This window comes from Microtus ochrogaster, unplaced genomic scaffold, assembly GCF_000317375.1.
Source record: "Microtus ochrogaster isolate Prairie Vole_2 unplaced genomic scaffold, MicOch1.0 UNK60, whole genome shotgun sequence".
NCBI lineage: Eukaryota > Metazoa > Chordata > Mammalia > Rodentia > Cricetidae > Microtus > Microtus ochrogaster.
The window spans coordinates 1,786,795-1,802,739 of record NW_004949158.1 but is presented as its reverse complement, the minus strand read 5'-3'; the positions used below and the strand labels follow the sequence as shown (position 1 = coordinate 1,802,739).

Genomic DNA, 15,945 nt, shown 5'->3' with positions numbered 1-15,945 from the left:
TGTCTCTGTCATTTCTAGAGCTTTGGATTTCTTGTTTGCTTAGGTAATATATCCTTCTGGAGTCTTTGATTGAGTTGAAGAATGGTTAGTTATAATTATAGTTTTCCTTAGTTATGATAAAAGATAAAATAGATATAAATATTGTAACTGTAATTCTTGCTTGATAACTATTTTGTTATATGTAATCTTACTATGTTAAAATGAAAGCCTTTCTTTTTTGTTTAAACAGAAAAAGGGGAAATGATGGGGGACAGTCTTCTGGCTTGTGTTAATTTCATTGGTTAAATAAAGAGACTGACTGCCTTGGCCCTTTAATAGGACATAAAATTAGGTAGGCGGAGTAAACAGAACAGAATGCTGGGAGAAAGAAGCTGAGTCAAGGAGTAGCCATGATTCTCTTACCGGACACAGAAGCAGGTTAAGATCTTCCCTGGTAAGACACCTTGTGGTGTTACAGGGATATTAGAAATGGGTTAGGTCAATATGTAAGAGCTAGCCAATAAGAGGCTGGAACTAATGGTCCAGGCAGTGTTTAAAAGAATACAGTTTCCGTGTAATTATTTCAGGTATAAAGCTAGCCGGGTGGTGGGAAGCAGCCCGCCGCTCCTATTACTACAATTCTCTGGGCAGGGTTCCTGGCATGCATAAAGTGGAGAAAGTTGCTTCTCACTAGCAAGCATTCATTGCTCCCTGTTTCTTGAACGCCATGTACCCTGGCCAGCTGCTTCAAGCTCCTTCTGCCTTGAGGTTCCCAGCATAATGGACTGTATCTCGAACTACAGTCCAGAAAAACAAAAGAAAACCCTTTTTCCTTAAGTTGCTTTTGTCCAAGTATTTTGCCACAGGAACAGGAGAAGAAACTAGGAAAGGAAGGAAGAAGTGAGGAATGAGCCACTCTTGACTGGAAGTGCGCTTAAATAATAAAGGGTTTGTAAGCAAAGTTGCCGTTTCAACCCTTGGGAAACAGAAAAGCAGACAAAGTAAGCCATTTCAATGCCTGTGGGGTGCATGGTCTGCACAGAGAAGATTCTGGACGGGGAAGCTAGTAGGGAAGGCTGCAATAGTTAGGACAACCAAAAGATCCAGAGTAGAAATAAATTAAAAAGGAGTGGAAGAGGTATTTGGAGACATTATCTGCCAGTAAATTGTTAGAAAGAGGGCAAGAGCAAAGCAAAAAAGAATCCTCCTCAGGAGGCAGAGGCAGGCGGATCTCTGTGAGTTCGAGGCCAGCGTGGTCTACAAGAACTAGTCCCAGAATAGGCAGGCTCCAAAGCTACAGAGAAACCCTGTCTTGAAAAACCAAATAATAAAAAGGAATTCTCAGATTTGTAATTTGTGGATTAATGGATGAAAGATGTGGGCAACTAAGAGGAAGCCTGAGATCTTTAATTCCACATTGGTTCCTTATTAACTGTGATCCTTAGTCCCTTATTCGTTCCTCTTCTTTCATATGGATAGTAGGTTCTTGCTTCGTGTTTTGTAAATTAGTAAGCAGACAGCATCCATCTTCCGAACCTCTTCTAGTGAAATTTCCTTGCCAAAGATATTTCTACACAGTTGGGATGTGGGGACATCGGTGCATGTATGGAAAACAAGACCAGAATTAACTTAAGGACAAATGAGATTTGTGATGTCTTGTCAACTTGAGATTTCGAATTGGCTAGGAGACAAAACTGCGCAGGTCTGTGTGAACATTTCGAGAGAGGAAGGTAATATTGTTTAATGTGTCAGATTTTTTTTTTCCTACCAGGCCAAAAGAGAACAAGTCAGAATAGGTTCATTCCCGTCTTCAGGGTAAGTGAGGAAGACAATAAACATTTTGGGTAGTTTTATCATGAAGAGTGACCACGTGTGGTGTAGCACACACCTGTCATATCTCAGTATTTGGGAAGCTGAGGCAGGAGGATTTTGAGGCCAGCCTGAGCTGCATAGGAAGACTTTGTCTTAAAAGCAAAACAAAACAACAGTAACAACAACAACAACAACAAAACTCAAACAACTAAGCTACTCAAACCAAAAGTCAAGCAAGGGGGGATAGTGATAAGAATAATGGGAAAGGCCAGGAGTAGACAGGATGGTGGTGACTCACGATTTCAAGAAAGACCTCTTAAACAGGTGTCATGTGGGCGGGTCTAGAGGAAGGAGAAGTGGTGTGCTAGTTGCCCACCTGAGATCAGCAAGGGCACACAAAAGATGAGTTGAACCCGAGACGTCTGTTGGCCTAGACTTTCGAGAGAGTGCTCAGAGCCTGGGAACTGGCCGTCCAGTTAGGCTCCAGTCCCGCACTGTGCTAGTGGGCTGGGGCACCGAGACGACAGGGCTGCCTAGCGTGGTAAACCCCGTCTGCCTGGGTTCGGGGGCCTGTCTGGGTGCACCGAGGGGCAATGCGAAAGGGTGCGAGAGCGAAGACTTCGGCGTAGCCACGGGCGAACGAGACCCGCGCGGCTCAGCCGAGACCGAGACCGACGCGCGGGCTGCGTCACAAAGCGCGCCGTGGGCGCCCGACTCCGGAGCAGAGCCGCGGGAGGCGGGCGGTGCCCACCGCGGGCACGCGACGCCCTCTGCAGGCCGCAGGCGGCAACACGGGTAGCTTCATCTTCCTCCGCTCTTCCCGCCTCTTCCCCCGGCTACATTTTCCCCCGCACCCCACCCAACCCTGACCGTCAGCCTCCGACTTCCGTTCGTCCCCTCCACTTCCAGGCCAAGTGTGTCCGTGTCTTCTCCAGCATACTGACAATAAAGTTTTTCCTCTTCTCGCTCCCAGGAGCCCCGCCTCAACTCTAACTATCGCGAGATCTGGAGGCGCGGCTACCATGGCGGCGGCATTTGAAGCCCCGGCGGCCCTGGTAACCGCGGAGTCAGCTATGGCGGCGGATTGTGTGGCCGTGCCGGTCCCGGCTGCGGAGCCAACCCCCAGCTCCCCGTGGAGCTTGCGGACCGCTCACGATATCGGCGGGCCGCGGACGCGTACAGGGGACGTGGTGCTGGCGGAGCCGGCGGATTTCGAGTCGCTGCTGCTGTCGCGGCCCGTGCTAGAGGGGCTGCGGGCGGCCGGCTTCGAGAGGCCGTCTCCCGTGCAGCTCAAGGCCATCCCGCTGGGGCGCTGCGGGCTCGGTGAGGACCGGGGTCAGCCGGGGGAGCTCCGGGGAGGCGCCGTGGCGGGGCTCGGCGAGGCTCAGGGCGCGCGATGGAGTTTGAAGATGGTTAAGACTTTGTAGCATCGAGTCCACGGTGGAGACGGTCATCGGTAGAGAGATTCGGGGACCAAGGGGCTGGAGAAATGGCTCTGGTTGAGTCAGGGATCAAGCACGCTATGTGCGCGTTTGAGAGTCAACTAAAAGTACTGGTGACACCTAGGTGGTCTTAGGAGAGAGCCTGGTCATTCTCTGATCTCATATTAATCTCTAGTTTCTTCAGTAAATCTAGCTAATGATAAGTATTTTGTTTCTTCCTCAGATTTAATTGTTCAAGCCAAGTCTGGCACTGGGAAAACTTGTGTATTCTCCACCATTGCTCTAGACTCTCTTATTCTTGAAAACTATAGTACTCAGGTGAGTTTAATACAGAGGATCCAGAGGGGTTGGATAGGCACGTGGACTCTAGCTAGACTTAGGAAAAAACTACTGACTCCACATAGATGGTGAGTTTGATGAATGAAGCCAAACCATTTGAAAATTACAGAAGTAAACTAGATGGTAATAAGATCGTTGAGTTGTTGCCAAGAATATCATTATTAGTTTTTTAAACTTGGAATTTTCTATAATAACTTCTTGAACATTTGTCAACTAAGATCATTACGCAATTAAAAACTTTCACTTGATAAACTGGGGTTAGACCTAGAAGGTAAAAGTTTTGGTTTATTTAATATGCTATGGCAAATTTTGTGTTGTTGTGCTTTTTTTTTTTTTTTTTTTTGAGACAGGGTTTCTCTTTGTAGCCTTGGCTGACCTAGAACCTGCTGTGTAGACAGGTTGGCCTCGAACTCAACAAGAGATTTGCCCGTCTCTGTCTCCCAGTTCCTAGGATTAAAGGTGTATGCCATCACCGCCAGGCTTCAGGTGGTTCTTTTTTCTTTCTTTTCTAAAAATGTCATGATTGCTCTGTCTGCAAGTACACCTGTATGCCAGAGGAGGGCATCAGATCCCATTATAGATAATGGTGAGCCACCATGTGGTTGCCTCCAGGACACATCCCTACCCCTGCCCAGTGGTTCTTAAAGTCTTTTGTGTGCGTGTGTTGATCTCCCAATTTTCCAATTTTAGGTTGTTTTGGATTGGTTTTAAGATTGTCCTATGGTCAGCCGGGTGGTGGTGGTGCACACCTTTAATCCCAGCACTCGGGAGACAGAGGCAGGCGGATCTCTATGAGTTTGAGGCCAGCCTGGTCTACAAGAGCTAGTTCCAGGACAGGCTCCCAAGCTACAGAGAAACCCTGCTTCAAAAAACAAAACAAAACAACAAAAAAAAGATTGTCCTACTCAAATTAGTAGGAAATTTGGGTTTGGGAGATCATTCTTCAAAAAGATTTGTTCAGCCAGTATTACATATAAATACTACATTAGGCACTGGGAATTAAACAGTCAATTGGATATGATCCTCCCACCATCTTCTGGAGTGTAGTAGTTGTGGTTGTCTTTATTTCAAGTTCAAGAAGTGGCTGCCGGGCTGAGAGATGGCTCAGTGGTTAAGAGCACTGGCTGCTCTTCCAAAGGTCCAGAGTTCAATTCCAGCAAACACATAGTGGTTCACAACCATCTGTAATGAGATCTGGTATGGAGACGTAAGTCACAAGCAATGCCACACCAGTTTGGAATTATGATCAATAGGGTGGTATTTATTTAAAGGGGAAAAACTTACAGATCACAGCCTTCTGCGCCACCAGGAAGGGAGTCTAGTGGCCAGCGGAGCAGGAAGTGAGAGAGAGAGCGGAGAGGGAAGTCGCTGCTTTTTTAAAGGGAGAGAGACCATGCCCCAATGGGCTGGTATCTCAGCAGCTATAGGCTGGAGGAGTGGGAGGACCTCCCGCAACACCGGTGCTCTCTTCTGGCCTGCAGGCATACATGCAGACAGAATACTGAGAACATTGTATACATAATAAATAAATAAATATTTTTTTTAAAAAAGTGGCTGCCATGAAGATGAATCTTCAAAAATGCTGTTTTGTTTCGTTTTTTTAAACCCAGAATCCTTGTATTTGTCATCTAGGAACCTCTTTGAGTTCTGTAGTTCTGTAACCACCAAATTCTAGGAGATATTGAATATACTTCTTAAGGACAGTGGCTAGTCTATTTGTAAATTAGGGTGTATTTGAGAGTTTTGACTTGAGATACTTGGCAGCAGACCAAATTCTAAACCTAGGTTTTGTTTTTGTTTTTGGTTCATTTGAGACAGGGTTTCTCTGTAGCTTTGGCACCTGACCTAGAATTAGCTCTTGTAGACCAGGCTGGCCTCAAACTCACAAAGATCAGTCTACCTCTGCCTCCCGAGTGCTGGGATTAAAGGTGTGCGCTACCACTGCCTGGCACTATTTGAATTTTTTTAAAAGAATACTTTTTATTACTTGTTATTACAAATATGTTTCTTGTTTATATGAAGAGTGCCAGGAGAGCAATTCTTTCACAACTTGTATGTTTTCTCCCATGCAGTAGGTTCTTAATAATTAATTGAATAAATAAATGGATTGCTGGTTTTTTGTTGTTTTTTTGGTCTTGAAGCTTCTCTTTTAAAATGAAAAGAAGCACAGCATGCAATGAATGTATCACTCGTGTGTTCCTCTGGCTTGTTAAAGTAATATTTTACAATTTGTTTTAGATTTTGATATTGGCTCCTACAAGAGAAATTGCTGTTCAGATACATTCTGTTATCACAGCCATTGGAATAAAAATGGAAGGGTTAGAATGTCACGTCTTTATTGGAGGGACCCCGTTATCGCAAGACAAAACCAGACTTAAAAAGTGTCATATTGCTGTTGGCTCTCCTGGTAAGTTGTTAATATCTGTTGGTAGCTGAAGTTCTTGAGGAGTGGAGCATTGACTGTGACCATAGTTAAACGGGAGTCTTTGATGATGGCAATAATTACTTTCACTAGAAATGAAGAGTGTTAGACCAGTGAGATGCATGGCCGAATTATCAACAGAATCTGTTCATCTCCGTCCTGTAGCGTGTTTGAGAATACGTGGGACAGGCTTCTGACATATGACGTGACTTTCAGGAAGCCTGTCTAAGTCATGGATTTAGACTTTTGTTGTTTTCTCTGGTGATTTGCTCATAAATTACTCAATGTAGAATTCAGTTCCTTTCATTCAAGTCTTGATAACAGTGATGTTCGTTTTCCATATTTATTAGGAATGAGAAGTGAGAGGGGGGTAAAGAATGGATTCAGGCAAGATGAGAATTTTAAGAGTACTAATATTTTGAGTTAGTATGTGAATGCACACTGAGAAAATTCTTCAGTGTAACCTGTGGATAAATACTGTAAAGCAGTCTTGAGGTTTGAACAGATTTGATATGTCATGAATATTTCAGGTTTTGTTGTTTTCCTGGCATATAGGTAGAATTAAACAGCTCATAGAACTTGACTACCTGAATCCGGGCAGTATCCGTCTCTTTATTCTTGATGAAGCAGATAAGCTTTTAGAAGAAGGCAGTTTCCAGGAGCAAATAAAGTAAGAGAACTAACTTGATTATAAAAATGTTGTGTCTAAATGTGTCTTTAACTTTTCCAGGTAGTGTTTGCTGTCTGCATAGTTTTCATTGTCTATGTTTTCTTGTATTTTACAGTTGGATTTACTCTTCTTTACCTGCTAGTAAACAGATGTTGGCAGTATCTGCTACTTATCCTGAATTTTTGGCTAATGCTTTGACAAGGTATATGAGAGATCCCACATTTGTAAGGTTGAATCCCAGTGATCCAAGCCTCATAGGTATGTATAGGTTTCAGTTAGTGCTAGTCTTTGACATTGTGGGCCTTCCCATGTCTGATTGACTGTGACTGTGTCATAGTTGCCATTGGAAGTCACCAGATGTGCTTGTTTTAACTGGGGACTTTTGACTTCTTTGTAGGTTTGAAGCAGTACTACCACGTGGTCAATTCTTACCCTTTGGCTCATAAGATTTTTGAGGAAAAGAGTCAGCATTTACAGGAACTTTTTAGTAGAATCCCATTTAATCAAGCCTTGGTGTTTTCTAATTTGCACAGCAGGTAATAACTTAATCCAGGGAATTTTAAAAAACAAAGAATAGACATGAGGCAATAGTTGAGAGTTGTAAATCTTTTTCTTTTGTAGAGCTCAGCATTTGGCGGATATCCTTTCTTCTAAAGGTTTTCCTACAGAATGCATTTCAGGCAAGTCCAGCTTTGTCTTTGTTTAATGTGTTGCCTTGAAGCCTTCCACATTAAGGGAGAAAAAGATCACTTCTTGAATTGTTTCACAAGTGCGAGACTGCACTCATAATAAAGGAAATTTGGGTTTATTCTTCATTGGAATTTGATAATCAGTCTCCTGGAATTTTTTAAATTAAATTTTTTTAAAGGAATAACTTGGTCTGTAGTAACAATTTAGAAAATCGGTGATCAGAGATACTTAAATTCTCTTAAATACTTTAATAATCCATTATTAAAATGCTAAAATTTAAGCAGGGTATGATTTTGCATTTACTCTAGAGGCTGGAGTGGAAAAGTCATGGGCCTGTGGCCGTATTTGACTATGTTAACTTTAAGACCAGTGTGGGTGGCATAGCAAGACCCTGTCATAGAAAAGCATGCTAAGACTAGCTGAGTTATCTTCTCTGCTGCCCTACCTTGGCCTTTCATATGCCTGGTAAGTACTCTCCTTTGGAGCTATACCTCCAGCTGTTGAATTGACTTTAATGGGCGATGGAAGGCAGAAGTCACTCACTTCATCCACAGAGTTAATTGCTGGATTAGTAGGAAAGACTTAAAAGAAATTTTTGATTTTTATCTTCAGTTTTGTATGTAGTGTAATTCTTATTAGCTGGAACATACTCAGTATGATGAGGTACTAGGGAGATTAATTTCTTAGTAGGCTGATAGTTGAACCCTGGGTCACATTCAAAACCAGATTTGTGGGCTGTAGAAAGAACTCAGTATTAAAAGCACTTCCTGTGCAATCATGTGCACAGGACTTTGGACCCCAGCACCCACATATCAAACCAGGTGGGTGTTTTTGCTCCTAGGTATCTGATGCCCTCTCCTGGACTCTGAATGTATAGGCACATGCAACTGTATACAGTCAGACACATAGACACATGCATATAGAGACTCTTAAAACAAGATTTGTTTCCTTTTTTAAAAAGATTTATTTATTCATTATGTATACAGTGTTCTGTCTGCATGTGTGCCTGCAGGCCAGAAGAGGGCACTAGATCTTATTACAGTTGATTGTGAGCCACTATATGATTGCTGGGAATTGAACTCGGGACCTCTGGAAGAGCAGGCAGTGCTCTTAAGCGCTGAGCCATCTCTCCAGCCCCCTTAAAACAAGATTTGTAAACAGTTGGTAAGAACTTTTTTCCTAAGAACTATTTGTTATTTGAATATCACCATTTAAAATTGATTCTTGAATTTCAAATTGATTGCCTAAAGCATATTTTGAAAATACCGAGTTTAGATTTTAGCACTCATATTTGTAAACAGGATACAATTAACTTGGTTATTTCTTTTAAAACATTACGATTGAGAGTTATGATCCTTGCTTATTGTGGATTTGATACTTAAGCTAATGTATCTAAGCTTAAGTTTTTGTTGCTGTTTTTGAAATGGGATCTTAAGGAGTCTAGGCTGGCCTTGAACTCTGACTTTTTTCCCCAACCTCTGAGTACTAGGATGACAGATGGCAGCTGTGTGCTGTCATACCTGACATGCTTAGGTGTTAAGAATTTTTTTTGGGTCTTTCTAGGTAACATGAACCAGAATCAGCGCCTTGATGCTATGGCGAAACTAAAGCAGTTTCATTGCAGAGTTCTCATTTCTACAGATTTGGTAAGGCTCCTGCTAGGTTTGCCTGATGGTTCATCTTGGAGTGTGGTGTTATTAGATTGCTGTCCTATTTCATACATCTAGCAGGTGCCAGAGATATAAATTATCTTTCCAGTTCTGGGGAAAGTACTTTCTTAAAAATAACTTTAATGTTTGATTTAAAATTATTTTTGAAATGGTTTAGGCCTACTTAGCCATTGGAAATAGATTTTTTTCCTCTCAATGCTAAATATTTGCCTGTTTTAAATCTGACTTTTGGTTATACCAGAAGAGCATACACTGGTAGCCATGGTATAATTATTACAAACAATTGTCTTCAAGACTTCCCGTGGGATTGATGCTGAGAAGGTGAATCTGGTAGTAAATCTGGATGTGCCGTTAGACTGGGAGACATACATGCATCGGATTGGCAGAGCTGGCCGCTTTGGTAAGGAAAAAGGAAGTTTAGTGCTTTCACAAGAAGTCTGATACGAAAGGTACTTGGACTGCTGCTTCTGTGGAAATGAGTTTCTATGTTACTCCATACTCTTAGGTACCTTGGGACTGACAGTGACCTACTGCTCTAGGGGGGAAGAAGAAAACATGATGATGAAAATTGCCCAGAAATGTAACATCAACCTTCTCCCTTTACCAGGTGTGTGCATTTCCTTTTGACATTCTTTTGTTTGTTTTTAATTAGTTAATTTATTTTGAGACACCATGCCTGGCTTCCTTGTGAATCAAAAGTTTTGACGTTTTTACAGTTGTAGTGATGGTAGGCTTATAAAAATAATAGCACATAGTCTACTGTGTGCATGTTAACTCATTTAATTCTCACCACAGGCCTGTGAGTACATGCTGTTTTTAATTTGTTTCTTGTAGATTAGGACATTTAGGCATACTTTAAAATGTAGGCTAAGTAAAAATGTTAATAGCTGATAAGTAGAGAAGGTAAGTAAAGTAACTACTTGGGACATGAGGAGTATTCTACTGTATTAGACCCAAAGCTATAGGCTCTGCAGTTTTATTTTTGAGGCAGTGTTTCACTGTGTAGCCCTGTCTAGCCTGATATGTGATGTGTAGACCAGGCTGGCATCTAATTCACAGAGATCCATCTGCCTCTATCCTCAGGGGTGCTGGGATCAAAGGTGTGCACCACCATACCTGGGCTGAGAATTTTAATATGTATTCTTCCTTGTATATAGACCCCGTTCCTCCTGGCCTGATGGAAGAGTGCTTGGACTGTGATGTGGAGGTCAAAGCTGCACTGCACACACGCAGCGTACCCAGTCTACCTACCCAGACTCCCCAAAAGCAAGTTCAGAAACCAGAGAGAGCCTTCCAGACTCAAAGAATTCCTGGTAACCAAATGCCTTCCCCTAGAAATACTTCTGTGTCTACACTCTCAGCCAAATCAAAGCATAGTAGCAAACAGAAACCTCCTGTGAAAAGCCCCTCAGAGTGTGGGATCATAGAAAAGGCTGCTCCACCGGAAGAGTTGGGCTGTAACACACAACCGGAAGAGCAAGTGAAGAGTTCTGATCAGACCGTTGCTGCTGAGGACTTCTCCAGCAGCAGCCAGCAGCAGTCCAAAGAAGCCTCATCTGGGCCCCTCCCCCAAATCCCTTGTCTCTCTTCCTTCAAAGTTCATCAGCCATGTACTTTGACTTTTGCGGAACTGGTAGAGGATTACGAGCACTACATTAAAGAGGGGTTAGAGAAGCCTGTGGAAATTATCCGGCACTACACGGGGCCTGGGGCTCAGACTGTGAATCCTCACAATGGTTTTGTGCGAAATCGCATCTCTGAAGATAGAGCACAGATACTGGCGAGTAGTAGCCAGTCTGGGGACTCAGAGAGTGAGAGCGATTCTTGCAGCTCAAGGACTTCTTCCCAGAGCAAGGGCACTAAGTCGTATTTGGAAGGCTCTTCTGACACTCAGTTGAAAGACTCCGAATGTACGCCTGTGGGCGGACCGCTCCCTTTGGAACAGGTTGTGAGTGGAAATGATGCCCCAAGTCAAGTGGAGTGTCAGGAGTCTCCTGAAACCCCAGTGAAGGCAAGACATAAAGAAGGAGCTAGCCAGGGATCTAAGCAGAGTCGGAGAAATCCACCACGGCGCTCCTCTTACCGAGCCCAGACAGAACCCCAGGACTGGTATGACTGTCAGAGAGAAACAGATGCGAGTTTCTCCGACACCTACCAGGATTATGAGGAGTACTGGAGGGCATATTACAGGGCGTGGCAAGAATATTATGCTGTTGCTTCCCACTCGTACTATTGGAATGCTCAGAGACATCCCAGTTGGATGGCTGCCTACCAGATGAATACAGTGTATCTCCAAGAAATGATGCGCAGTAACCAGTGATGACCATAGACTGTCAGCAGTAATGGATGTGCACTCTTCACCTGGAGTAAGTGGGGGATGGTGGCATTTTGGAGGAACTTGAGAGGACTTTGAGGCTTTCTACTGGGGCACAGCTATTTTTCAGAGTATTTTGACTTGGTCCAGGAATATTCTTTTTTTTTTTTTCCAATTTCATCAGATTTGCAAGAGAATTTTTAGAACTTGGATCCAAAGACCCCCAAGGTGCCACTTCATGTAGGCTGTTCCCAAAAGAAACCTTTTAAAAGGTGATGTATATGGCACTCCTTAAATAAAAAGTTAAAATTTGAATATAATGTTTTTCTGTGGAGTTCCTTACAAAAGGATTGCACTACATTTCTGTATTACTGTATTCTCATGGGAATCTGATCATGTAGATCTTTGAGGTTTAGGCAGGAAGGAATCTTTCAGTGCCCTCTGCTTCCCGTGGTAGTTTCTGCTAGCTGTGAAAACAGATTTAGGTCAATGTTGTGGATGCTTTCTGTTCATCCTCCTGAAGAAGCTGAAGGCTGCCCACATCTCACTGTGTTAAGTAGGGCAGTGTCATCTGTGGCTACCTTCTGCTCACGGGGCAACTTATCCTCAGTGCTTCTTGGGTTCTAAATGAATCTCTTAGAAGCCATGGATAGGCTGACCCAGGAAAATTTCTCATTCCGTAAGTGGGATTGTGAACGAAATTGCAAAGGACTCGTAGGCCCTCTTAAGTGCATTTACGCAGCCCAGGTTGAAACTTGCTGTGAGTTGCATAGATGGGACCTACTAGTTCTGCGGGTAGGCTAATGGAAAGGCCTAGCTCTAGTGCTCAGGGTGTGATAGAAGACAAGTCCATTCTGTTCTGACTCTTTCCATACTATGTTCTAGTCTCCTTAATCTGCGCCAAAGAACTTCTTTCCTTGAATGCTAGGATCTAAGAGGAGCTATCATTTTTCCGAGCTCTCTAAGTTATGATTAGGAAAGTTATAGCTCTTAGAGGCTAAGCATTTTTTTTATCACTAAACTTGGGGTCGGGGATCTTGTTGTGAACTGGATTTAGGTGAGAGAATCCCTTATGTATTGAGAAATTACTTTAAAATAGCAAAGTTCTTCTCTGTGTACATACTTAGCAGTGTAGACCCTTTATTCTAATGTTGTCAGCAAACACACAGCCATTGTCATTTCGTGTGAAACGTCCTTAGCATTTAGTCTTAAAGCATTCAGCTTGGATTTCTGTGATTTGGCATGGTCAGTCGTATATCGAAAAATCAATACTGTACATGTATTGTGAAGTTAGATGAAATAATTTAGCAAACCTAGGTTAGGTTTAATATATTACTAAGTTGTAGAGATTTTAATTACACACTTAAATAAGATCCTGTCAGTACTATGTAATTGAACTCACCTCTTTCTACCCTCCCCCACCACAACAGAGCCAACTTCATTGTTTGTCATTGCTAGGGGATTAATTAGAATACTGCTGCATCTTAATTAGGGATGAGACTACCCATTAGTCTTGAAATTAATTGTATTCTCTCCAGGTTTGTTTTGTGTTTGCCTCTTTTTTTTTTTTTGGATACAGAATTCCTTTAGTTATTCAGGATTCGTGTGCATTCTTAAGTCATCCAGAGCAGGTTTCCTTAGGGTCTCTGTAAATGTTGAACACTGAATGCCTGAGTCAAGCTTCACAGGGTGGAGAGAGAGCTGATGGAAAACAAAATAAAACAAAAACACTCCCAAATCCAATAGCAAGTATATGAATTAAAACTTGAGAAACTTGGGGCACTTTGAAAGCGAGCATATGCATCTTCATGAGGCGCTGAAGGACTTCGTATCCATGGGCTGGAACTGGGGAAGTTGGAAGTTGGAGCTGTTTCCATTCCAGGTAGTGGTAGTGCAGAGGTGAAAGGGGAAGGACTTCTGCCACCCCCTGTGCGTGGCTTGTGTGTGTGTGTGGGGGGGACGACAGTGGTCTTTTGTCCTGTCACTTGTATTATTTTAATAAAATGCTGATTGGCCAGTAGCCAGGCAGGAGGTATAGATGGGGTGGTGAGAACAAGAGGACTCTGGGAAGAAGAAAGAGTCAGTCTGCAGTTGTGACAGAGGAAGCCAGACACAGGGAGCAAGAAGAGAATGCCTCGCTAATAAAAGGTACCATGCCACGTGGCTAATATAGACAAGAATAATGGGCTAATTTAAGATGTAAGAATTAGTTAATAAAAAGCCTGAGCTAATAGGCCAACAAGTTTATGATTAATGTAGACCTCTGTATGTTTCTGTGTCACTGAATGGCTGCGGGACCAGGTGAGACAGAAACCTCTGTCAACAGCTGGGAACAAAACTTTGTCTTGTGCTTTTAACCACTGAGCCATCTCTCCAACCCTCCGCTTTGGATAATTCTAAGAATGCAAATTACTTCTTTATTTATAAGAGCATGTGTTTTTAAGGTAAATTTCAGTCCCAGAACACCAAAGTAATTGAAGAATGATTATACTGTGGGTCATGACGAAGAGAAGGAATGATTCAGAACAGAAATTTTTGAGGGCTTTTCCCATTTCCCTTGAAATATAAAATAATTTCCATTTTTTCATGGCTATTGTTGACATGCCATCACAAAGATCTTGTCTTAAGGCAGAATGTATTTGTTTGTTTTGTATCTTTTGAACAAGTGCATATATACGACTTGACATTTAGTGCTTTTAAAGTTTTATTAGGAGCTGGGCATAGTTGGACACGCCTTTAATCCCAACACTCAGGATGCAGGTGCAGGTGGGTCTCTGAGTTTGAGGCCAGCCTGGTCTAACAGAACTACATAGTGAGAAAACAATTTTATTACATTTTTTTTTTTGTGTGTGTACTCCTGCATGTCATGGTACATGGGTGGAGGTCAGAAGATAACAGGACTCACTTCTCTCCTTTTACGTTGTAAATCTGGGAATCAAAGCTCAGCATCAAACCTGCAAAGGCGTCACACACTGTTTAGTAATGAAAAAGAAAACTGAATGCAGGCAGAGTTGGAGTGCAGGTACTTTGCAGTTTTCGTCAGGATTATTTGAGCTGTGGGTCTTTAGTGACACCTAGTGGGTAGAAAGGATGTGAGCAGCAGTGCTTACAGTGAATTCCGTACTTGACCTGGACTTGAGAACATACTGTGTATGCTTCCCCTTTCTTTTACTGATTTCAGTGGTTTTGGAGAATGAGAAAGATTTACATTTGTGCTCTTGCATGTCAGACCATGAAAATGCTTCTCTCACACGAACAGAATTGTTAAGGTTAGATCTTAAGGGGTACTTAATCCTGCCCACACCCCCTTTAAAGTCAAGAAAGGAGCTGAAAGGAAGAAGTAAAAAGTGACAGATGTGAAGTCACAGTATGTGACAAACCTAGCTGTGCTCCTCTTGCCTGTCGAGACTTTTATTCTCTATAGCATTTACTGTTGAGTGTGTGTGTTTGTTTCAGACCTTGGTCTCGGTGGAGCAGATATCAGAGGAGGCCTCAGTAGAGCCAATGTTGATGTATAAAGACAGATTTTTGTTTAGTAATTGGCCCTTAAGAGCGCGATAGACAAATTCAATCCAGTGATCCACTGTTAAAACAGAACCTGCCTAGCGCATGTAGACAGGCAAGCTCCGGGAAGCAGTGGAATTGCTTATGAAGAAGGAGACGGGGCAGGTTAGACAAGGCCTTTACCCGTAAGATTATGTCATTGCTCTAGCAGGATAGAAAGCTTCCTGATGGAAGGCTGTGGTTTTGGAAGAGAAAGAACTGGTTTTAAAAGAAACTGCCCCACTCCAAGGCTTGTGGCACATAGTTTGTTTAATCCAGATTGGATACATCAGGTACAGCCGTGGCACAGGACTCGATACTGTAAATGATATACATGTTATAACATATGCACTACGATTTCAAAAGAAGACAAGAAACTTAAGAGCTTTTCTTCCCCCACAGAAAGTTTTCACATTTGTCTTCCTGCAGTTTTATACAGTATATTTCTTTGCCATTGTGATGTTGTTAAGCAAAGCCCAGTAATTATACGAAAATAGAAAAGAACACACTTGATGTTGCTCACGAGAACATTAATGGGAGCTCATGACCTCTAAGGAAAACATTGGAATGTCTGGTTATCAAAAATATACCACCCCTCCCACCTCCCTGGCTTGTAAAATAGTCCCTTGGTCCAAGGAGTCCCCCCAGGACTTGGGTCAGGGCCCTGCACTGGCCAATGTGTCACCAGCCAGCATAGTATAAGTAACCTGCTAAGAGAAATGGCATTCCCACATTTGATGAGAAAACACAGAATATCCGGAATAAAAAACAAGACCCATAAGGAACCCCTTTAAAAAGCCATTTCCTTTTTCAAAGCCACTTTGCCTTGGTTCTGATGCTTTTCATGATGCTGTTTGGGCTCCATGTGTCCTGGGTCATGACATTGTTTTTCCTTTGTCCCATTTTAAAGCTTTGCAAGTGATGAGAATTCATTAGGAAGTTAGAGGAAAAAGTAAAAGTCTCATGTTCCTCGTACGATGGTTACCATGCCAACTAGCATGAAAGGGAAGCTATTACTCCCAGTGAATGGTATTGGGATCCTTCTGCCTTACTTAGTTACCTAG

At 42.6% G+C, this 15,945-nt stretch overlaps 1 protein-coding gene across 1 annotated transcript; it reads left to right on the top strand.

Annotated features, from left to right (window-relative positions):
• The first annotated feature begins 2,804 nt into the window (after nucleotides 1–2,804).
• On the top strand, nucleotides 2,805–11,658 carry Ddx20 (DEAD-box helicase 20). Its single transcript, XM_005369781.3, has 11 exons — nucleotides 2,805–3,114; nucleotides 3,457–3,551; nucleotides 5,811–5,979; nucleotides 6,550–6,664; nucleotides 6,780–6,922; nucleotides 7,062–7,200; nucleotides 7,286–7,344; nucleotides 8,918–9,000; nucleotides 9,319–9,424; nucleotides 9,530–9,631; nucleotides 10,182–11,658. Exons 1-11 carry the CDS (start codon nucleotides 2,814–2,816, stop codon nucleotides 11,342–11,344), a joined length of 2,475 nt encoding a protein of 824 aa, XP_005369838.1. The 5' UTR covers nucleotides 2,805–2,813; the 3' UTR covers nucleotides 11,345–11,658.
• Nucleotides 11,659–15,945: the final 4,287 nt, after the last annotated feature.

Coding starts and splice junctions, on each gene's coding strand:
- Ddx20 (XM_005369781.3), top strand. CDS start 2,814: ATGGCGGCGGCATTTGAAGCCCCGGCGGCCCTGGTAACCGCGGAGTCA. Junction 3,115..3,456: donor GCTGGGGCGCTGCGGGCTCG/GTGAGGACCGGG, acceptor TTTCTTCCTCAG/ATTTAATTGTTCAAGCCAAG. Junction 6,923..7,061: donor CAGTGATCCAAGCCTCATAG/GTATGTATAGGT, acceptor ACTTCTTTGTAG/GTTTGAAGCAGTACTACCAC.